This window comes from Parambassis ranga, chromosome 13, assembly GCF_900634625.1.
Source record: "Parambassis ranga chromosome 13, fParRan2.1, whole genome shotgun sequence".
NCBI classification, from domain to species: domain Eukaryota; kingdom Metazoa; phylum Chordata; class Actinopteri; family Ambassidae; genus Parambassis; species Parambassis ranga.
In genome coordinates this window covers 13,226,478-13,251,818 of record NC_041033.1, presented here as the reverse complement: position 1 = coordinate 13,251,818, position 25,341 = coordinate 13,226,478, and the positions used below count along the sequence as shown (strand labels likewise).

General features: G+C 40.0%; 2 protein-coding genes across 2 annotated transcripts in view; one reads left to right on the top strand and one right to left on the bottom strand.

The window, feature by feature from the left end:
- The first annotated feature begins 4,000 nt into the window (after positions 1–4,000).
- Positions 4,001–10,610, top strand: ankk1 (ankyrin repeat and kinase domain containing 1). The gene is made up of 9 exons (XM_028419557.1): positions 4,001–4,346; positions 4,494–4,776; positions 4,860–5,011; positions 5,348–5,397; positions 6,074–6,229; positions 7,341–7,447; positions 7,723–7,756; positions 8,209–8,449; positions 8,705–10,610. The coding sequence occupies exons 1-9, from the start codon at positions 4,162–4,164 to the stop codon at positions 9,750–9,752; spliced, it is 2,256 nt and encodes a 751-aa protein (XP_028275358.1). The 5' UTR covers positions 4,001–4,161; the 3' UTR covers positions 9,753–10,610.
- Positions 10,611–24,681: 14,071 nt separating this feature from the next.
- Positions 24,682–25,341, bottom strand: part of drd2a (dopamine receptor D2a) — a 34,951-nt gene continuing 34,291 nt past the window's right edge. The window contains exon 8 of the mRNA XM_028419561.1: positions 24,682–25,325. Coding sequence (XP_028275362.1) covers positions 25,129–25,325 — 197 coding nt within the window. The 3' untranslated portion in view covers positions 24,682–25,128. The remainder of the gene's footprint in view (positions 25,326–25,341) is intronic.

Below are 25,341 nucleotides of genomic sequence, written 5' to 3'. Positions count from 1 at the left end.
TACCACCAGTCTCATTAACTTTGATGTCGACCGTAGAGACAGAGATTCACAGATATGAGGCATGATGCATTTAAAAATGGGACTTATGGATTTCAGTGGATTCTCTTCTAATAGCTGTGCGAAGCTGAAAGATGTTTTTCTACACAGAGACAGGTCCACTTTTAAACAGGACACACATATGTACTAACCATGCCCTGCAGACATAACTGTTAACAAATCTAATCTGATATAAGCTGCTATGTTGGGACTTGTTTTACTTCATCGAAAAAGATACAAATATTTGTGTACATTGCTGTATACATTTGTTAATGTGTTGTAATCTGCAGTCTCACCACCTACACACTGGTCCTTTAAGCTTTAGTTCAATACAATGCATACAATACATGCAACATTTTAAATCCTCTAACAAAAGAGACTAAAAATGTGCACCATAGAAGGTCTTCCCACAATTCAGTTTAGTCCTTCTTGATCTAGGACGCTGAGATAGATGGCGTCTACAGAGGAAACATCCGTGATGTCACCCATGAAGAGCCTATAACACGCCCATAAATATGCAGAAGTGGGTCACAAAGCTTCATCCCTGTACAAAAAGGAAACTGAAATATAGACCAAAACTGTTCTTTACTGTCAACATGGATCTATGCATCTATGGGGATCTGATGCCACTTTGGAACCAGCCCAGTTTTTGACCTCTTCCTTTGTCAGCCATGAAAGTTGTCACATAATCCAACAATAACTGTCAAATAAAACACATGGTGTTTCACACTAGTAGTAAAGGATTAACATTAAGTACTCACATGCAGCACAAAACATGAATCAGTCTACAAAATACACTCCTGCTGTGCCAGTAGGAGTTGCTACAAGCAATGTCAGAATAGTGATTCATATTTTTACCTTATCTCCACTGAAGTAAATGAATCTACTTTAAATCAGAGGAGTAGCAGGCTTAGTTTATTCAAAAAAATCAAATCTTTTATCCTGACAATTTAAAACAGATATCTGCTGTATATTTAATACGGTTTAGATTTCAAAGGTTTCTAAATGAGATCATACACAGTTTGGAATATATTATCATAGTACTAAAACGTTCCCTCTTGGAAGTTAATCCAACAATGTGCCTCCAGTGGCTATAATTTAGCATGCTGCTCATGCTCATGTGCCTCACATGTTTATAATTCTGTGTGAATACACATGGGAAAATACCTGCGTGTGATAAGGATTTGATTAAAAAAAAAGTTCTCATCGGCAATTAATACTCAAGATTAGATGACCCATTCATCTCTGAGCCCCCCTCGCCATACATTTCACTTTGTTTGCTTATGTTCGGCACTCTCTATGCTCACAGAATATATGGATCAGAGACACTGGAGTTAAGCTTGTTAGTTAATAGAGGACATAAGGGCAATGCAAAAGCCTAAAAGCTCTAACCAGTCAGCTCATGCTGATGCTAAATTGGCTGAGCTGCAAGTTGTGGGCTCCATCAATGAATACAGACTTCTCCCCTCAGGTAACCTATCAGGAATAACATCACGACTGCCTGGTTTTCATTGGAACATCAATCCGTGAGTCGGTCCTAAATAATAGCGTGAGTTAGCCAAGCATGAAACTATGGCTGTCAGTGAATGGTAAATTCATCTATTACCACGCCTGCATACATAGAGTGAGTTGAAGGGTCGAAGTGCTTAAGAGAACACTGTGCCGCAGTTGACACTTACATTAAATTAATCTGCAGATAGAGTGTATTACTAATTGTTTGTACTGTGGAACTGCTGCTGTTTTTAAGATACGCCACATGCCTCCTCATAATTCAGCTAAAAAGTTTACTTTATTAATCTGCAGAGTGCTGGGGTGCTGCAGAAATAATTAATCCATAAACACATAAAGCCTCAGCATCAGTTGTTTATATATATGTTTGGGGCTGATGACATAATAGACATATTGTAGAGGCCATAGGACATAAACGCACACGTATCATCCCACAACTCTGCATTCTCTCCCTACCACAGCAAGGGACAACCAAGATATTTAAAAAAAAAGAAGAAGAAGAAGAAGAAGAGGGGAGGGGGAGAAAAAAATCCTATTGAAGTGGAATTATTAATAAAATTTCTTCTTGTGTCTCAGAAATGAAAGCCAGAACAAAGAGCCAGCTCAGAGAAGAGATGGCTGCAGAATCCTGACCTGTCACCACTCTTTCTCATGAGACATACAGAAATCCTAATGAATCCCATTTTACATGTTTCCAGTTTGCAACAGCCAGGCAAAGACAAGAGACAATGAGAGGTGGGCTGTTGCCCATTGAGGGCTGCACACAATTGTGGGCTTGTGGTGCAGATTTCTCTCAGCAGGAGCCATATTGAATCTAAATGTGATATTTGCTAGCAATGAACAAACCCCTGGGAGATGGCCTAAATATTTTGTACAACTGTCAAAGCTACCAATGACCCGCAGGAACAATTTAAATACGTACGTGTCCGTAAACGAACACGTGTTCTTCAATTTCTCTAACTTTGCAGCAAGACCTTGGTGTCCCCAGATAAATTCAGCTGTGACGGGGGTTGGATTGTGCTGATATAACTGACGAGGCTCCAGCACTGAACAGCAGGTGGGAATAAAAGAGAATGCAGTAGGACATCTTTGTTTTCTCATCTTCTGGAATGAGCTTTCTATTACCGTAATCCTTCCACATAAGCCAGGCAGTTTAAATCTTTTCTCTAAAAAAGCACAGCCCGCTTTAATGATGCAGAAAGATGAAATCCAGGATTTCAGGATCTAAGGCAGTAAATGCCCTCACACACACTGAGAACTGAAATGGCTTCGTACATCACATTAGGCAAGACATTCAAAGTCAGCCCGGAGCGCTGCTGAATTTACAAGTCATCTTTAATAATTATTGATCAATTTACAGCTTTCTAAATTAAGTGTATGACCGGCTCCTGAAGAGAATGAGGCGATATTTCATTTGAACTGAGCCCGAGTGCACAAACAGTGAGTGTAATGCATTAAAAAAGCCACTCAGTCAGTTCCTCTGCTCATGTGTGTCCTAAACCAGAACTCATTACCACAGTAGATTTGTACACATAATGAAATGCATGAGAGTGGCCAGCAAAGGTATTAAAGTCCATTTTTAGCACAATTTAAGGCATTTTCTAATTTTATCTTCTAAAAAAACAACTCAGCTTTGATTATTTTTGCCAAAAATTTATTTTTAACTTAAACCTTTTTGCATTTGTTGCTACAGAAACACCAGCTTTGTGTCCTTTTTTCACCTGAAACTGTGTGATAACAACAGCAAAGTATTCCTAATGTGTCTGCATAGTGGCTTGAAGCACTTTGATATCACCTTCAATCACACAGAAACAAGCCGCCACTCAGGTCAGTGTCTAAAAAACATCTAAAGAATACATTTATCTGAGAAAGGAATCAGCTAAAATAAGCACCAAAAAATGAATTTTAAAGAAATAGTGCTTCTAAAGAGTTAAATGACAAGATGGATGACATACACATGTCTGGAGTGTGGCAGGTTTATGATGAGGTTAAGGCAAATGGAAACAAATGCAGACACGTCAATAAATCACATGCGTACATGATTCAAAGCAGTTTGTGCTAGCAGTCTGTGTGCACACACACACCATACACTTTGTCCTTGTGCAAAACAACTGTACCCTGAACCTCCAATTGCAGACCGCTGGTCCCTTTCTCTGGAGCTGTAGGGGGTTAAGTGCCTTGTTAAAGGGCAGTTTGATGGAAATGGACAGCCCATGAAGCAGTTCACTTACTGTATATGTACAGCACAAGGACAAAGCACACCAGGCACAACAATAACTGCTTAAGAAGTAGTTTCCCTTTCACATTAGCGTCTGTAAAACTTCAGTCTTCCCAGCTCAAAACCGGCTTTGCCACATTACAGTACAAACAAGTTCTGCACCTCAGCTCCTCCCACAGTTCAGACCAGTATGTGACTCGACATACTTTTAAGTCAGCCTGCTGCCACCGAGTCTAATGTGTGTCCATATTCTGCCACTTTCTCTTCCCCTGTGTGAGACACAGGAGTCCTGTGGTGCTGCTGATCGATGTTGATCTGGAGGATAAACCCTGTTTGTGTGTAGGATTAGAGAGCGAGGGTGTCAGAAGGTGCTTGTGCGAGAGAGAATCTCTGTACTCATGGATTGCCTTGACGGATCCCCTGGGCAGCTCAGGAACTTCCAGAAGGATGACTTTGAGGCTGACTGGATTAAGGTGGCAGAATGTAAATTTGGCCAGGTGTACCAGGTCAAGCTGAAACTCTTGAGGGAAAAATGTGCCCTGAAAAGCTTTGGTAAAACTTTGTGCGACAACCAGCGTTACAGGTGAGAGTTCATTTACGGGAAACGACACACACCTTTTTGTTTTGACATTGTTGCTTAGCGCGTTTCACAAGAAAGAATGCTTGTGGTGGTTGAATGTTTGATATCTCTTAAACCTCTTCAATGACAGTTATTTTTTTTCTTTCCCAGGAAAATAATAGACGAGGCATCCAACATTGCCAAATTGAAATTCAAGTACATCATGCCCATCTATGGACTGTGCAGTGAAGCGACTGCAGTTGTGATGGAGTACATGAGTAATGGATCCCTGAACAATCTCCTAGCCAGTCACACACTGATGTGGCCAAAGAAGTTTCAGATGATTCATGAGGCCTCTATGGGTATGAATTTCCTCCACAGCACGAAACCTCCGCTACTCCATCTTAACCTCAAGACGTCCAATATCCTTGTGGACGATCATCTGCATGTCAAGGTGAGTGAAACCCTGCATGCTCACGGTGATCTTTGGTCCTACGGAGCACTTCAGGATAATTGTAATGTTTTTCTTTTATTAAGATTTCAGATTTTGGTTTAGTCAGCTGGGAGGAGGGTATGACCATGAAGTCATTCTTGAAGCATCTGACGGAAAGAGGCAACATAAGTTACATTCCTCCAGAGACATTCACTCAGTGCACCGATCCTCCAGGAACTGCCTTTGATGTTTATAGGTGACTTGCTAAAGGCATTTGTAAAAATATTGCACCATCAGAATCACTGGTTTTTCTGATTCAGTGCACAATTCACAACTCACACAGTGTGACCTTGCTCTCTACTTCTCATACTTACACTGAATATAACACATTTTATATGTCTTACTCAGGTGTGACTCACTCTTTCTTGTCATCACAGGTTTTCTGTAATGTTAAAATGAACTGATCTTTCCACAAAACAAAACTTTTTTTTTCAATGCCTTATATATAAGTATGTGAGTGTTCTTTGAACTTATAACGTAAACAAGAAAGAGAATATTAGGGCTGAGTGTGTCTCTCTGCTTTGATCCACAGCTTTGGAATTGTAATATGGGAAGTTTTGACGCAGCAAAAGCCACATGCAGGTGGGTAAAAAAAAAAAATTGAAATGCCTTTATATCTTTTCATCAAATAGATGTATAGGTGTTAGTTCAGGAAGGAATCATCAGCACTTAAGCATAAAGGCATTTTCATCTCAGTGTTTCTAAGAGCTGCTACAACTGACAGTTGTGCACAGTACCTGAACTGCATATGGAGATAAATCGCATCATAACATCTTAAATGATGAGTGATGATGTCTTCTTGCTTAAAATTAGATAAACATTAGAATTTCATTTTAATTAATCTTTTAGCCATATCCAGGAGACTGTTTGCTTAGCATGCAGACAGAACAACAGGATAATAATGACCCTGTTTATCAGTGCAAAAGTCAAAATGTATTGCAAAATACAGTAAAAATTTGGCTCAGTGCCCCATGAATGTTTTGAATAAACAAACACAAAGCTGTACCAGGCACAGTGTTCAGAGTCCATGTCCCAGTGCTGAAACAGCAAAGACCACAGTTCTGACTGTCAGTACTATATCTGCCAAGACAAGGCCATGATCCTACTAACAGACATGTTACTACCACCCCTAGCTCATACATGAGCCTGAAGACAGCCTGTAAAGAAACAGACCCTGTATAATGCCAGAACAGGTTGATGTATCATTTGCAAATGCTGCAGCCGCTCCCTGGTGTTTGACATGTTGTTGTGGATGCAGGGTGCAGCGTGACCACAGTGCTGATACAGGTGTCACAAAAGAAGCGACCCAGCATGGAAATGATTCCTGAACAGAAGCCCACCGAGTGTGATCAGATGATCAGCATCATGAAACAGTGCTGGGACCAGGACCCCCACAAGAGACCACCGTTCTCAGGTACACAAGAGAGACACACACGTTTCAAGCTAAATTTATAAATTCTGAAGCCGAAAGTTTCTACGAAAAGGCTACAGAGATGTTTTAAGAGGAGTAAAACTAATCAGCAGAGTTGCAACACAGAAAAAAACAAACAAAACAATCAACATTTAACAAAAGTTATAATTAATGGGCAGGTCACTATCAAATAACTGTCCAGTTACAGTGACTCATAACAATCAAGGAAAATACACGATAAAAATAAATAAATAAACCAAACCAAACCCAGTCCACACTGATCCCCTAATTTACATAAACAGGATGTCAGGAGACCTAACAGAATCTTGTTAGTATGCATAAACTGAGCAATAACATGTCCTGATTTAAGAGTAAGCGTCCTGCATCCGTAGGGGTGAGGCAACAGAACATGGTGAGGGGACCAAACAGCAGGATGACACTGTGACAGGCGACTCACGCCACGGAGACCCGGTCACCCGGTCACCCGGTCATTATAGCACCTAAACATTTGGCGGAAGCAACACACACACAAACACACACACACACACTCTTAGGAGGAGGGAGGGAGGCGGAACTCCAGGTAGCCATCTGCATTTACCTGCGACCACATCTGCGTTAGCGCCCCTAATAACATCAACCAAAGCGCAAAGAGAGGCAACACTTACCAGAGCCGAAGAGACGGAGCAGCGCGAAAGAAGTCGCCCCTTAATACACCACAAACAACCAGTGCGAGGACGCAGCGTCCGCATATGCCGGGGCGAAAAAAATCTCTGACCCGGAAGTGACGTGGAGGTAGGATGGGAGCGCAGGAGGACATCCACGTTTATACTGACCCACCTGCAGTTATGCCTGCATGTTAATCTCATAACATGCAGACATTCTCCACATTCTATAACCAGAACAGACACATCATGTTATCCAGTCTGGCCTTGTATGTAATTAAACTGTTAAACTCTATCATTACCGTAACTATTGAAGAATTACCTGTATTTAAACATTTATTGTCTGGAATGGTATAAATATCAAGTTTCCTTTGGGATTTTGGAACTTCAAGCCTGCTGAAACATGTATTTTAATGTAAGGATTTATGACTTAACTGCTGCTCTGCCTGCAGACACTGTGAGGAAAACAGAGACTCTGAGTGATGTCATGAAGATCCCAGGACCAATGCAGTGTCACAAAAACGGCAACGTAGGACAGAAATCGGATTACCCCTGGCAGGTTGGTTTTAATACTCTACTGGAATAGTGCTGTAGCATCATCAGCTTTCATAAATAGGATGATACAATACAATCTAAGTCATAATAAGACCATATAATGGGACGGCTTTATAAGGAAGGCTGCCAAACACGCTATGGGATGTTAAGATATATATATATTGATCAATAATTATTCAATAATCATAAGTACCCTTGAACATTCATGATTAATGTAATGATTAAGGTCACAGCCAATAACTTTTGTTGCATTTTCATTATTTTGTTTTTCCACTATAGATCACTTTGCCAGAGATCCCTGACTTGCCACCAGGTAAACATGAGTGTACAGCAGACTGGAAAATCATACTCAATGCAGTACAATGCTTGGAGGCCTGACATTTGAAAGTGCTGTTTACAGTGCTCTCGCATTTTATTATTACCATTGGCAGTGAAAAGTAGAGCCAACAATCAGAGGAAGCGGGAATAAAAGAAGCCACGTTTAGTCGAGGGAGCCTTAAAAACACCATTCACAAAACTTGTTTTTATTTGTCCTCCGACAGTCAACCACCTTTACAAATATAAATGCATCAGCCCATATATGTTTAAACATAGCACAAGGTAAACATCTCACACAAACAGCAGATATTGACTAAAGCTCTGCCACCTTCACCCAGCTTCACCCTGTCCAGCAGTACACAATAATATGAGCTGGTCTACACACTACATTTAGCATTACTGCAGCTTCTTGTTCTCATAAACTGACCTTTGCTTTTCTTTTCACAGCTGACCAACATGGCAAGGATGACATTCTCTCTCTGCTCTCCAAAAAGGACTTTGGTAGTTTCAGGCAGTCTGTGAGAAGAGAAGATGTGTACACACAGTTTTCAGGCAGAAAAAGCCTCCTCCACTACACGGTGGCCAGCGGTGATCCACAGAGTGTCAAGCACGTCCTGAAACTGGGTGCTGAAGTCAATTGTACGACCGCCAGAGGTTACACTCCTCTTATTATTGCTGTTCTGCACAGGTTTGTACAAGATTATGTGAGCACATTGTTTTACGAGTGATGCAGGGAAATGTCATCTGTGCTGGCTATTTTTGATCATGTCCAACTTGCTGCTCCTTTATTCAGAGTAAAAGGCATAGGTTGACATTTTGTGGAACAGATTTTTAGATATAAGTCTGTGAGCTTTGTATTCAGTGGCCACGTGAGATATATCAGTCTTCTCCAAACTCCTTTTAAAGTCATGTTAAACTCTATGAATGAAACTTTTCTCGATAGATTTCACGACATCATCTCTTTGTTGATGGAACACGGTGCAGATGCCACCCAGGGAGATGAGGACCAGTGGACACCGCTCCATTTTGCTGCTCAGAACGGCGACGACAGGACTCTCCGTCTCCTTTTGGACAAAGGAGCAGTGGCGGATGCCCGGGAAAAGGGCGGTTGGATGCCCCTCCACCTGGCCTGCCAGAATGGCCACGAGACAGTGGTGCGCCTGCTGCTTTCACGGCTGTCGCAGGAAGCTGTTACAGAAAGCAAGGAGGCGGAAGGGAGGACGCCCCTCCATCTAGCCTCTGCCTACGGGCATTTGAATATTGCCAAGCTCCTCCTTTCTCAGGGCGCGGATCCCAGTGCAACTGATGCCTCTCTCTCAACTGCTCTTCACCTATCAGCTGAGCAAGGCCATAACCGCGTTGTCAGACAGCTGATGATGAGTGGGGCGAATCCTGACAGCGCCGACAGCAAAGGATGCACTCCACTTCACCTGGCTGCTTTCAGGGGTCACACTGGCATATGCAGGCAGCTGTTGTCAAAAGGGGCCAATCCAGACTCCAGGACCCTCCAAGGCTGGACTCCCATGCACCTGGCTGTCCAAAGGGAACACGAGGCCACGGTGGACCAGCTGAAGAGTGAGGGTGCCTGTGTGGATGCAAAGGGTGAGAATGGATGGACTCCGCTCCACCTTGCCTGTCGCCAGAGTGAGCCAAAGGTGGTGGCAAAGCTCCTGGCAGCCAAAGCCAACCCAAACATCACAGAGGACAGGGAGGGATGGACGCCGTTACATGTAGCTTGCGCCAGCCTCAGTTTCCCAAGTGTCCTCCACTTAATATCGCATCATGCAGATGTCAATGCCGTAAACTCAGCAAAGGCAACGCCCCTGCACCTGGCTGCCCAGCATGGCTGTTTGCCCATTGTTAAGGCTCTGCTGCTGAATGGTGCAGACAGGACCCTGCTGGACTCTTCTGGATCCACAGCTCTAAATGTAGCCCAGCGCTGTGAAAAGTGGGAAATAGTGCATCTCCTAGAAAAGGGATGTGAAATATGACTCAAGTTCTGGTAAAACCAGTGACTTGAGGAATTATTGAGAACTATGGTTGTTTCTATCAGCTTCAGTGTTCACTACATCTACTACATTTCTGTTTTGACTTAAAAACAAAGGAGCTTGTTAGTGTAATGACTTTGCTATGAGGCTTGCCATTATCGCTTAATGGGAAAACGATCAGTAATCTTGCCAACACATGGGGTCAGAATCAGGTGAAGTTGACAATAACAACAAAACAGATCGTCTCCTCCTTTCAATCACCTTACTGTTTGCGCTCCTTATGGGTGCTTTCCTGGTGGGCGGAGATGGAAATGAGGATATAAAAGAAATGCTGTTATAAAGACTGATGGAGGCATTCATTAGATTAATCCTATCAGGCTTTATGAAGACATTATGTGTCTAATAATCTGGTTAAAACACAGATGACAGAATCGACAGCGGCTTCTTTAAGCAGGGTGTCTTTTCCACCCATAAATGCATATATGACAAACCATAATTGATTATCAGTCGTTCCCTGCAGGCTGAATGAAGCACTGCCAAGCTTGTGCCGCACTCATTTACCACAGTATCACGTTGTTAAATGGAAATGAAATGCATGGATTCAGGAGCTGTATTGACCTGCAAATTCACATTTTTTTCCCTCTCTCTGAAACCACAAGGGACTGACTGTGATGGAAGGGTTGGAGCTGAACTGAATCAAATTACTGTAAATGAACATGGTAGAGTTAAATTGGACTGAGACCCGGCTCAGATATTTTTTTGTTGGTTGCTGTCTCTTCTGATATGAATATTTTATTTAAAAATTCAGATTTTACTTCGGTGACCCTAAGTATTGAGTGTGTATCAGCTTGTTTTTGGTTGTCTGTCAGCCAACTTTGAATATTTTAATCACAAATATGGACAGAGCTTGGTTACATAATGAGAGAGCAGCACGTTCTCGCTGCAGGTTCGTCTCATGTGGACACCTGGCCAGCTACCTGTTGCCATTGTTTATCACAATCTTCAATTTCTGAAGGTATAAGTCAGATAATTTCTTTACATAAAGCTATTGTTTTCAGTCATTACTTGTTTCTGTTATGTTGTCTCATGGGTTTATGTAAAAAAAAAAAAGTTGCAGTTGGGAAGCATTTGCTCCATTTGGCATCTGCGATCATGGCAAATTACAAACATCAATCATTGCTGATTAAAACTGTTTCTGGCAAAAAAAAAATACAATCAACAAATACTTTGCTTACAGCAAATTATAATTTCACTCAGCTACAACTAATCTAAGTTTGCTGCGGATGCGTCAAATTAGAAAGGGTTGACTTTGAAGGCGTTTACGTCAACAGACTGATATAATTGCTTATTCCATGTGCTTTAAGTCTTTCCCAGCTCCTTGTTTTCAATTTATTTTTGTATCAGTTTTTGACAGCTCTCAGGAAGCTGCGCTCCCCTTTGAGCATCCTTACATTTAGATAAGCACAATCCTGATTTATACTATCATACGGTTTACATCAGGACGCTGACGATGTGATCTATCTGCTGACCCCGACTGTCACTGTAATTTATCCGTGAAAGTTAGAAAAGCAGCGATCATAATATGAAAAAAGAGGCTGTGAATTTCAGGTTCCCATGATTTAGAGTTGAAAAAGCATCCTTATTTTTCTGCAGAGATGAAGAAGCTTTCAGTGTCTTGAAAGCAAACGTGTACGCCGCACATTTGTTATCTTGCAGTAAACAGTCTGATGGTGATTTAACAGATGGGAATGTGGAATCCAGAGTTGTGTAACTTGTCTAACAACGTTTTTGTCCTTCTAACGTTTGAATGAAACCAGCCTTTGTTTGTTGGTTTGTGCCTGAAAAATGAAACTCACTTTTCCACCCAACATCTAATCAGGCCTACTTAAATCAATGGTTCTGCCCCAACCTTTTTAAACATACGCTGACACATCGGATACCTTCTATCTCGGCCAGTAATTGGGTTTGCAGGCCCCTAAACTAATTTTATTTTCTAAAAGGGAGACAAGCAGGAAGAAGATAATGTCATGTAAGTTGCCGTTACCACAAACACCAAGAGCACAAAAAGACAGAAAAGCAGACAACTGCATTGTAAGGCTGTTTAATTTGAGAAGCCACTTTATATTTGCTTTCTTTAATTATTTCATATATATTATTCATACATTATGGAACAATCCTGGGATAGTATACGCCTTGCTTAGGTTTTGTACAATACAATTAACTTGTAGAATTGTTTTTAACAGAATCAAAGGAACGCTTCTTAACTAAATTTGACTGTGGCGTGTTTGCACCCACACAAAGTACAGATATCGCTGCACTTGAAGGCCTCGTGTGAGTCTCATAATAGATAAAGCATAATAGGATTTTCAACAACCGACACAGCATAATTCGGATGTAGGTCTACAATGGGTTGTTTAATTGAACCCCTTGACACTGTTTACCATATTTACCAAAGTTTGAGAGCACAGGGGTCTGTGTGACATTCACAGCTCTCATCTTAATGAAAGGATGTAATCTGGCTGCTTATTGGTATGTTTAGCTTCTCCGAAGAGAGCCATTAAGTGCTCTGCAGAGCCTCTCTTAACTGGCAGGGTTAAACTCAACACCGAGCTGTGTCCTGTGGCGTTAAGCAGTTGCAATCACGCCTGATGCAGCTGTGCCTTTTGACCCAGGTGTGCCGCCTCAGCAGGACCGAGCAGGCATCTAGGCAGGCATCTCTGGTCCTTGCCACACTAATTGACTGAGTGATCCATCACATCTCCTGGGGGATGATTTCTTTCCAGATTGGTGATATGGAAAACATTTTTCGCCTCTGTCACCTCTTAGCGACCTCTCACTCGGCAATATCACACGGACAAAACACCTCAGGTCAGCCTTACTGAATCCCAGTGTTGTTGTTGGCTGTTGTGGTGAGTAACTGCTCTTTTTCACCTCAGTGAACCAGCACCAACGTTCACTAAGTGAAACGTTTTGGTCGGGCCTGTAAATAAATTGCTTTCTCATCACATAACTTTGACTAAATAAGCCACATAAAGAACGAGCACACCGCTTTGTAAATTATTTTCTTTGAGGATTTTTAAAAGGATTATCTTTGCCTATAACGCAGAATATATTCTCACAGCGATTAAACCATTGTTATTGAATTACCCTGTTTTCTCCAGTGTATTCTAATTATCCTTTCAGCCCTCTCTTTCTCTCAGTGGTGTTGTCATGTCCCGTGAAATGATTAATGGTGGATTCTCACTGCTATCTAGCAAAAACTCAAGCACACTCATTTAACTTTGCACATATCTGAATACTCTATAAACCACATTCTGCACAGCGTCCCCCTCTGACGATGACGGCATGTTCCAATCTCAAAACAAACACAAAAAAAACATCCATCATGTATGTGTTTATTTCATACATCACACACACTTTGTCACTCATTTTATATTATTCACTCAAAAAACAGTCTCATTTAACACATGGTATACAAAAGGATACATTTGGTTTGAATGTATTTCAACATCATTTGTGGTTCAAAGAGTGTAAATCCTGTAATTAGTTAAACGGAAAAATAATGTTCAAAGGTGTCTCTCTACAATTAACATCCATTTTGGGCTGAGCAGTGTTTTAACGCTGCTGTGAAAATGGCAGAAGAATTATCCGTTGTAATGATGCATCTAATAGTGTGTTTTTGTGCTTGTCAGGCTGAGTCAGAGATTTTAATGGATGCTTTTAGTGGAGCACCGCCCCTTTGCATTTTTACATAATGCATGAATTTCTATTTCTTTTCTCCAACTGTGTATTAGCTGATTCAATGGGTATGTTCATACAAAGAATTACTCAAAATAAAAAAAGCGGTTTACTATAAAATATGTATTTTTTTTCTCTTTTGCCCTGGGGAAATACTACAGACAGAGCAGTCTTTGCAGCACTATAACTGAGGCATCACTTCATTTGTAGTTGTTTTTTTTCTTATGTAATAATATGTTATTTATGAGGCAATTATTACCACAGCATTGTACCTGGGGCCTTGCAGCCTATATGAGGCTGTGGTAACAAGCCTTGTAGTACAAGTGTTCAGTGATTGTAACTGCATCCTAAAGGTAATGGTCAGGTGATGATGCATCTTAGGCCTCTGTAACAATGTAATTCTTTTTCAGTGTTTTCAACTGGTCCAAATTATCCAATAGTTCACATCAAGGGGGAAAAAAATGTAATGATCCTACCAGTTAAGCTCACCACTTGCTTGCACAAGAAGTTCAATTGATGGGTTCAACAAAAAAAACCCTGACCTGCAGGGCCATAAGTAACAATTAGTAATCAATCAAAAAAATAATCAGTTATCTAAACACATAGTTTAGTAACATTCAATGTAATATTCCAATCAAAAATCATCCATTTTAACTGCGCAGTTTTCATTGCAATATTGACTTCCTGTTTAGTATTTCGCATCAACAACAGCAACAACTCAAAGGTAGAGAAAAAACGTACAATTTATGACAAGCATGAGAGAAAGGGGTTTTACTACTGTTTCTTAAAGTTGTTTAAGGTCAATAATAATAATACATGTTGTAGGAAGATTGAAATAACAGGAAATGCAGCCACCAGGCTCTCCCAGAGGACTGATTGTCCTGCTAAAATTAGAAATAAATCATCAATCAAAGAACACATACTTGTAGTAGATTATGTCTAATTAAGTATAGTTCAATTAAATCAGTGTTCTGCTGCAGCCTCCTTAACACAATAAATCCCTTATCAATTACGGTAATTATATAAAAAAAAATTTTTTTAATTATTATGTATACAATTTGGACAGAGCTACTTATCACTGTAACTACATTTAATTCAGAAAACTTATGCAATAATAACAGAACTCATACGACATGAACACCAGCACTGGGCTCAGGCTCCTGGTCTCTGATAATCCAGGTGGTTTATGAGTCTTCCTCCTGCTACAATTACAAACTTGGCATATTTTAATAACAGTGCGGTGCATGTTACGAGCCATGATACAGAAAATGAATCACTCTGCTGCCATGAATTTCATTTCACCAGCACTGATTGGACATCCACAGGAAACTTGGTGAATTTTCCCTTTAAGCAAACACCAGAGGCTTTATACAGTAATTCCATTACATAAACAACATCAAATTGAATCAGAGAAGCTAAGAGTCATGTTGGAGAGTTTGACCAAACTCCTTCCAAAGTTTTGCACTGCAAATATAATGACAGAAAGATATATTGCCTCTGGAGCGAGCACACTGAAAGTCATAATGTCCAAACACTTCTTTCCTTGGACAAGCTGTCAGCAGAAGAGAACCTATAGTGAATTAAACAGCGCTCAGATATGTATCTGTTTCATTTACTCCCGTCTTCACCTCGTGTCCTTCAGGCTTCAGTAAAGATAACATCAAGCCCCCGCAGATGAATGAGAATTTATGTTATGACAAACCTCTTCCTCCCTTTAAACAAACTTTAAACCAGCAGGTGATGGTGCTTTGTGGCACGCTTCCTGCTACTCTGAACATGCTCCTTCCTCATTTACACATTATTGAATACAAGTCATGCATTGCAGGCAGGCATGCAAGATAATACGCAGGTTTGCTCATGTTTACTGTAAAGCACAAGAAACTTGTGATGAGCCAGCATGACTCAGAGAAGCTGAGAATTTGATAAGAAAAACGATACAGTCTCAGACTGAAGATTAATTCATGCAGCTAAACAGCAACTCAAATTATCCTGTAGCAACACGGTTGCAGTTTGTCTCTGCATTGACCTTTGTCATTGATCGTTGCCATGATGAGGTGCACCAAATCATAAACGCTACTGCTCCCTCAGGCTGAGAGGCAGTCAAACACATACTGAACAGTGAGAACTGCAAAGCTTCAAAGAAGTGAAGGCAACAGATCTCCATCACTGCCTGCTGGCCAGTGGCAGTATGGGTGGATGAAGGTGGATGAAGCCATTTTAATTCAAAAGCTTGAAGCAGGGCAACTGGACTTGTTAGTTTCTTGAAGACATTTCTCATCCAAGCAGCTTCATTTTGTCAGAACTGATGCTTCACACATTTAAAACTGAATATAGGTCATTAATTAGGTCAAGTATTTAACAGATTGTATAGTGTGAGACAACACAACATGCAGTGCATTAATATGAAGCTAGCAAAATGTTTTTAAATTACAGCCTGTTTGGATCTTTCAGTGAATGGTTGCAAAGATCTAACAGAAATTTTAACTCTACTGAAGCTTTTCTGTTGCAGAGATGATTGATTTATTTAACAATTTAAGAAATACAAACAAGACGGAGGACAATATTTTGATTTCAAATTTGTACAGTAGGAAGAAGTGGTTGTGTTGTCTCTATCAGGTTCTTCTTCCATGTGCACATGTTTTACTGCATTATACTAATTTCCAGGTTTAAGTGATTTTTTTTTACATCTCATAAATTAAACCACTTACCTTCATTCTTGTCATGTAACTATTTTTAGATCATACGTGACATTTTTCAATAACAAAAGACCAAATCTCCATATATATTTGTTCTTTGTAGCGAGGTAGAAGAAAAATGGGGTTATAAGGGTTATCAGTTATACTGAACCTCTGATGCAGCCTAATCAAAGAGAATTTCTTTCATGTGCAGTAATAATTACCTCCACCTTTATATAACTCTAGGTGAGATCAGGAGGATCAGTGAATTCACACAAAGTGGGAAAAGACAGTTTCTTCTTTTTAAACATTTAATGATGTAATCCTGCTCTTAGAGAAGAAACATTGAAGCTGAAGTTGTGCACAAAGTCCCTTTATACAAAAGAAGTGCTGTATAGCTGTGAGCCAAACTAGGGATCATTATCTTTCACTATATATAAAACAATAGATAATGAACCCTAGTTTGGTTGGCTATACAGATATGCAGTATATATATATATATATATATATATATATATATATATATATATATATATATATATATATATATATATATATATATATGTATATATATATATATATGTGTCACAGGTCCCTGTGACCTGTGAGGTAGCAACAGAGGTAGAAACACAAGACAAAGTGACAAAGGCAAAGGGGGAGGACAACACTTAAATACTAAGAGGGTAAAAAGACATGTGAGAACAATCAGGGCGAGTCAGGCAATCAATAAGGCGGGAAACAGGAGAACGTAAAACACACAGACACACCAGGACCCTATTTCAAAGTAAACTAGGAAACTAACCAGGAAGGATACAAATATACTAAAACAACCAGAGGGATGGAGAAAAACTGAGGATTCCAATAAAAAAGAAAGCCAACCGAACATGACAATCATAGCTGCGGAGAGTGCTCCAAAATTCAAAATATTCAGATGGTATATGGTCAACAACAAGCTCTGGTGTTGAATGTTTCATAACAAATATTTAATATTACACACACAGACATACACTGGTTTCCATGGTTGATGGGGACCACCATGCTGATGGTGGCAGGTGGGGGGCTGCTAGCAACTTCTACAAATGTCACGATGTATAATACCATCTCTAAAAATTAACAAAATAAAAACTGGCTCAGACTCAGTACTCTGATGCTTCTGCAGGGAGAAAAATCAGAAAGAATATTAAATAGAGCTAAAGTGGATACAGAGAGAGAGAGAGAAAGGGAGGAAGGTCTCATCTCACCAAGAATGTGATTAGTACTCTGCTCTGCACCAGGAGAGCTCTCAATCTCTCACTTTCACTCCCAGCACAATTAACAACACAGCCCACTTCTATAGCAAGCTCAAGCTTCTGATTTGATAGATTGTGTTAAGATTTAGATTGATACTCAGCCTGGGGGGATAAATGATTACAAATGACTTGGGGCCAATCTCCACAGATACCCACTAAAGCTGAGAGGAGCCAGGGAAAAAAGGAGGGCAAGGGAGTTCAGTTCACTTCAGTAATTTGTGTTTGGTGTCACACTGTCACCCGCATCAAGCCAAGTTTGTAGAATCAGAGACGAAACAAGACGTGAAGTTTATCAAATCATTGATATATTTTCACTTTCACTTACAGTTTTATTCCTTTAGGCACAGGAAATTAAATGACTTCCATGTTTGTAAGATGTACTGCGGTCATGTTTGACGCTACAACCTGAAGGGTGTTATGGCTTACACTCATCGACTAAAGATGTGTGTGAGTGCATGTGAACAGGTACATGATAATCACTGCTCATCATGGGGAGCAGCTGGCAGCAATATGTGAAAGCACATCAAACAAAAACCTTCAAAGGAGACATACAACCAGGGAAAATAGTTTCAATTAAATCTGTATGCTCAGCAGTAAATATTTAACACATTGCAGATAATTTGGATTGAATATTGTCCTCTGTTATCAGAGCCCTCCTTTCTGTTATCAGAGCCCTCAAAGGGTCATTCCCTTTTTCTGGACTACTTTTGCATTCCCCTCACTGTACATTCTTGGGTTCTTTTTCATTCCTTCTGATCCATAGAAGGGGGCCGTATTATGAGAAATTGCCATGCATTATGTAGCAGATTGTTATAGCCATAGAATAAGTGGGCCTGAAGTCAGTGGTGCCTGGCTCAGCTTCACAGGATTTAGATTACTAGAGAAGCTAGTTAACCTAGCTCTGTCATTGACTGATGCCAGAGCTGACTGAGACCGACTCTGGAGCTTTGATTATAGACGGAGAGCCGCGATCGCAGCTTTTATAGAGAATTGATTTGGTTGTGCTGTAATGAAGCCACATGGTAACATATCTGTCATATTTAATAAAAGCACTGCGCCTTAAAAATCTGTGTGGAAACACAAAGCTGGATGAGCAGACAGAGCAGTACGGATCCAGTGTATCATAAATCATAAACCACAAAACATACAACCCCAGCCATCACAGCCAGGCTGCACTCAGTCTGTAGCTGTGTACTGTGGGAGTTTGACCTTTTCAAAAGAGTAATAAAAGCATTATTCTAAAGTGTCACATCACATCTCTCATTTCTGTAGCATCAGAGCGTTTCATAAACGGACAGTGTGTTACATAACAGGGCTGGACTCTTCATATAGGATACAAAACAAAATCCTTGACTCTTCAGGGGTTACACTGCTGCTTCAAAACAAAAGACTTATTTTTCACTGTTTGATAAGAGTAGTTTAACTCTCTCTGCTGGTTGTTGCATATTTTTCAACCGTGTCATTATCATTACTCGAGTAGAAAAGAGTCATATCTGTGTGGCTATTGAAGCACTGCAAAAGTGAAGAGATGATTTTTTTTTTTAAATTATTTTAACAGCCATTCATTTCAACATTAGAGTGAATGGAATCATTTAATAATTGCTGGTATCCTTGAGGGTCGTTTAAGCTGCCACTGCAACAAGCACATATTTCAAAAAGGTCACGATAAAAGCTCCTCACGGCGCTGTGAGTGTCTCATTGGAGCCTGAACGATGATAAGAACGGAGGGGCCAGTGTGCTTCAAAGGAGCGTTTTTCCAAACAGCCTATCAGCTTCTTGACATTTAGTGTGAGCAAACCGAGTTCTTCTTCATCAGGAGAAACACAGCGCAGGTAAATAATTCATACTGTAACAATGATAACTAACTAAGTACATTAATAATGGATGAACAAACAGTTGCTCCACATTCAGTGGCCAGAAAAAGGTATGCAGCGCTTTTTCTAAACAGCTCAGTGCCAGCAGCATTTTTCAGTTAGCATTGTGCTGTTACATTTAGTGAATTTTTCCATGCTTCATAATGAACAGTGATGTTAACCATCATCTTATTATTGACTGTAGGCTTGCTATTACTTGAGGCTCTTGGTGTTACCTCACTAATTGTGGTTGTGAAATATATATTAGCTTTTTAAATCTTATATTTGAAAACCATTAGATTCACCAAATACCTAACTTGGTAACATATTCTTTATTACATAATTGCTGCTTAGTGGGCATTTTAGATGGGATTAAAGTAACAAAAGTGTTTCCTGAGCAGGTGTGTTTGTCTTGAGGGCAACCAGTCATTTCCCAAGAAAAAAAAATCCTTCCACTTTGTCCGTCATGGCCTTTGGAGAGGAGGTGCTACTGGTTGATTATAGACCTTTTAGATAGATCTGAGAAGATCTAAATGATGCAGGAGGACTATCATTAAAATTCTCCTCATTGCTTGGACATGCAGTCTATACACCAGCACCATATTTGAACAATCCTCCTCCAACCGCTGGGTCTATTTTTGGACATGCCTGACAAGAGGTGATGAGGGGGGAAAACACCCACTGGAGATTGAAGAGGGAAGAGAAGGAGACAGACAGTCTCTCCTCAGAGAGTCCGTGTTTCAGGCTGTAGAATGCTCCTTCATGCACAGCTGACTGCCAGGGTTACCTGGGTTGTTATGGAGGATCTTTGATATCCCTGACTGCAGAATCAATGGTTTGATGCGTAACATCATGAATCAAGGTGGTCATGTGTTCATTTGACATGCGATATTAAGATACGTGCCAGATAGGCAGGGATTAGAGAGGATATGTGTGTGGATGTAGTTGTCTTATTGCCAATGGATCATCAGCATATCAGTAATCTTTGGACTGGAGCCCTCAGGGGGGGCTGGCAGAAAGAACGACACTGGGGCCCAGTTGGCTGGCGTTCAGACATTTCCCCAGATATAATCACACATTTAATCAGATACATGGTGCTGCCTCGGGACAATCATGAATAAGGAGAGATCAAAACCATAGACTGACAAAAAAGAACAAATACCAAAAGATTGCATTACAGCTATTAAAGATGCTTATATATGTGTCTCTGTGTTTACTCGAACAAGCATTTAATTATTCATGAATTCAGATATGATTCTGGTGTTGAATCTCCAGTGAATTTCTCACTGCTTCTAAATGCAGATATGTGCCAATAACGGTTACGAGTTAAATAATTGACCCAACAAAAAACTAAGCAATGTTTTAAAAGAGAAAAATAAGAACCTCTAAAAGCATCTGCTGAAAAATTAATTTCTTAAAGCAATGCATTTTATTACAGCTTTACACAGACATTAGTTTAAGCGTAGTGACATCCCAGGGAATTAACTGCATTCATAAATAACATTTAAAATACTCAACCAGTACATCTGCTAATTAAAATGATTCAGTGGCTATTATGAAGACAGAAACTCGCAGAATATGTCAGATGTGATTGGTGCTGGTCCAGGTCCATGTTGGTGAGGAAAAATCCCTTAGGGGGGAGTTTATTATGGGAATGCTATATATAAATGTGTCACACAGGACTGGAAGATCCATATATAGCTGAGAAAACACACATGGATCACATATGGATCCGTGCCAGTAAGACTGACATATAAACCTGGCTGCAATAGGATTACATGGCACAATGGTAGGAACAATATGACATGCTTTTTACACATACATAAGCTCTATAGCCATACAATGACAGTAGAATATCAGACACAAAATCAGATTTTATTGGCTGTGTTAATGGAAATAATTGATTTTTTCCCCTCTTTTCTTTATTCTAAAAACACTGTGTAATGGTTCTGATAGTGTTTGCCAGGGGCCAAATGGAAGTAATGTCCTAGAAGATGGTACAAGTCCATTAAGCTGTGTCACCAAGAACATCACATCAGTCAGCCACCGCCTGAAGGCATGAGGTGAAATTGACAAAACACCCTATGTACTGATTCTCTTGTTTTGTAATGAAAGACGCTAAAAAAAATAGAATTTACAGTTTGAATTCCCCATGCGCTGTTACTGTGGCAGGCAGATGTGCACAGAACAACTCCCAGTGGAGCGACCATACTGCAGGGCTGGTGGACCATCAGATAATCTATAAAAATGTTACTGGTCCTATGTGTCAGTTTACCAGCCCTATCTCTGCAGCTCCTATTTAGGGTAAGCAAGAGGATGCAGCTGTATATTCAGGACAGGCTCCAATGAGCATGCAAGACACAAATATGACATTACCAGCAAATATGAAGCAGGGGTTATTTGCATCCATCCACTATCTTTAAACCTGCATTGTCCTGTTACAGAACAGGAGAGGTAAGCGGCCTATCCCAGCTGTCAATGAGCAAAAGGCAGGTTACACCCCAGCCAGGTCAGCAGTCTATCAAAAGTTATGATTTCAGTTCAGAGAAGACACAAATGCATGAAAAAAATACTAATTCAAGAGGAGAGTCTTATGATTAATAAAGCCTCCAAAAATCCAAGAAAAACACCCAAAATATCAGGAGAACAGATACAAACAAAGGAGCCAAAAAACGAGCTGAAACAAAGACTTACCGCAGCACAGGGAGACTCACAGAGAGGCGACAGTGAAAACACTGGAGCAAACACAGACAACCTGTCAAAGACAAATGAGAGCACAGGCATACATGAGGGGTAACAAGGTGAGAACAATCAGGGCGGAGCAGGTAATCAACAAGGAGGGAACGACAAGAGGAAGTAAAGCAAATGCAAACACAGAGGGAAATGAGACTTTCAAAATAAAACAACTAAAAAATGGCTTAAATCATGCAGGAAACAGTGAGGCTCATAAAACCCTGTATGAGGTGTTGTCATTAATAAACAAAAATAAAACAAAGTAGACAGAATGTGTTTAATAGACAACTTCATATGTTACAATTCATTTTTACTTTAGGTTTATTCATAGTGTTTTTTTTTTAATGATCAGTCTATTGTTTAACAGCAGCAAGAATCTGAAGACAGATTTCACCTCCCGTCTTTTCTCAGGAAGAGAGATATAACTCATTGTTTGCTTTCGCTTCCACTGCATTCCACAGATAGTCTTCTGACACTACATGTCCACAGAAACAAGTGAATGCTGCTTTTCCTGAGTATCCACTATATAGCCAGGAGCTGCAGCACTCACCACAAGTGATGAACTGCCTTGAAGAGCGAGATTTTAATCCGCTCAGCTGCTTTAGTCATAAGTTGGTGATTGCCCACAGCAATAGAAGCATTTTAATATCATGCTGATTTTGTTGGCCTTCATGTTAGCTGGTTATGATTTTTTTCCCCCTCCAAAATGATGCAACCCTGCACTGTCTTTGGCCTCACTTTGGTCATCACAAAGCCTGATGTTAAGCTTGAATGAAAGCATCAGTGATGTGAGCTGCCTGTGAGAGCAGAGGCTGCATTTCATCACAGCAGAGGCATTACTCTATCCCCCTCTCATCTAACACATGCTGATATCATCCACTGTTCTTAGCCTTACACATGTTTGCACACATGTATGCATGACACCACAGAAAGACAGTTATTTGAAATATTTATTTCCATTCTTCATACACACAGACACCCGCACGCAGACACACATACCATTGGTAGGTGGCAAACCATAGTTCAACACAAATGTTCTGTTTCCTAATGATTTGCAACACAAGAATGTGCCCTTAAAAACTGCTACAGCAACAAAACACATGTACAGTCCACATTTTACAGGTATTAAACCAACAAAAAAATAAATTAGCCTGCCAGTATAGGGTTAATTTGATTTGATTCTCTCTCTTTCCTGGTACTATCATAGTATGCATGGCACTTCCAGGCAGACTGCTATGCACAGTAGTGATATACATCTGAGCCAATTCAATGTGTACCTATAAAAGGAGCCAATATAAATATAAAAAAACATTTTTTAACAAAGGGGGCATTGTACAGTGTTGCACAGCTTTCGGAAGCAGAAAGATGTGCATGTTTTCCACACAGATCCTCACATATACTCCACTTTTTGACTTTTTATCTTTTAGATCTGAATATAAGGTTGTAATTTCACTAAACTACAGTACTCTGTGGATGACAATATGAAGAGGTGGAGTGGTCATAGAGAATATATACGGTATATAAATATAATATATATGTCAGGTCACATCTTACTACACTGGAATGCATGGCGTGTGCACCAGATACAATGCAGTATCACGTTTTTCCACACCATTCAGTGAATTTTACCACCAAGCTACTTAGTGGTAGACATTGTGGTCGCAGTAAAAACAGACTCTTGCACAGCACTCAGTACATTATGAGGCAACATCTTCATCTCCTCTGATGTTTTTGCATGATTGTAGTATTTTGTAGTAGTGCTGTGGTACAATATCTCTCTCTCTGGTGTTATGGAACCCTATCCTGTGTGCTCCAATAACATCTTGAGTGCACGAAACAGTAGAACATGACCTGAATTTATATATATACATATATATTGTCTGTGGCCACTCCAAGGCTTTGTAGATATTTCTCAAAACATTAACATATCTTTGATGATAATAATGCTTTTAATGTTGAACATAATGCAAGATCTGTCTCCCAAAAAAAACTAAACACAGAGCTGTATTGCTAAAACTTTTTTTTTTCTTTCTGTTTTTCACCTCGTTCTTACTCAGCAGAGGCCTCAGGGAGCAGCTTCAGGGGCTCTGCACATCCACATGATTATACTGCTACTGTACTATATAGCTGCAAAGTCCACATACAGGTCATTAGTTTGCACGTAGCGACTCCACTGCTGCAATGCTCAAGTCTTATTTTCAGTAAACAAACATTCTAAAACTGCAAAACCAATCCAATCCTTCTGCTGGATACAACGACAAATCATTGATGGGCACGTCTGTATACACACAGTAAACACTGATATACATATGTGGCACTTAACAATGGATCTTAACTTCATTTATTGGAGAACTTTTGCAATAATTTTTATTATTTTTTTGTTAAACATACATTTCATGAAAAGTCAAGTAGAGGAGCAGTGTAGCATGCATCACATTTCCATTGCAGGCATATAATCACAGTTAATGTGTTAAGAAAACTATGTACAATACAGAGCAAATAATAATAATAATAATAATAATAGTTTTAAATTTATAAAATTGCAAAAATGTGGATATTGCCACATTATACAGCAAATAAATCATTTGTAATTTTTTAACACATTCAAATCATTGATTTCAAGAGTAAGAGCTGACGTATCAATTTTAACACTGCAATGAACACTGACTCGATATCTTTAAGATTCCCAGGAAATGTCAATCATCAAAACATAAAGGTACACACACAATAAATAGCAGTTTGCGACTTGCATGTGTACTATACACAGATGGCTCCTTACGTGACAAGCACAATGATTTCAGAGAACAATGTTACTTTTTTTTTCTTCTTCTCCATGAAACAGGTCATTGTTACAGACATTTCTTGTTTTACATTCAGTGATTTGGAGAACAGGACTCCACAAACAATTCACATATAGACCCAACATGCCTTTCAAATAAGACAGTCAGTTTTCTTTTCAGTCTTGTAACATTAACACGCAGATCGCCGTTGTCCCCCCCACGTGGTTTGCGTTTCCCTTTTACAGGATGAGGTATTTTACAGAAGAGATTATTCATCACTTCTCCCTCAGTCAGTTCAGTGACGTTACAGCCTAGCAGTGCAAGATTTTAATGAATGCCTTTCTGAACTCAACATTAAAGGTGGTGTATATGATGGGATTTACAGCACTATTGACGTAGCCCAGCCAAGTGAAAGCATTATACATCTCAGCAGGAACCTTGCATTTGGTGCAGTGGGTGTTCAATATATGCGTGATGAAAAATGGCAGCCAGCATATGATGAATACACCTGAGGAGAAAGAAGA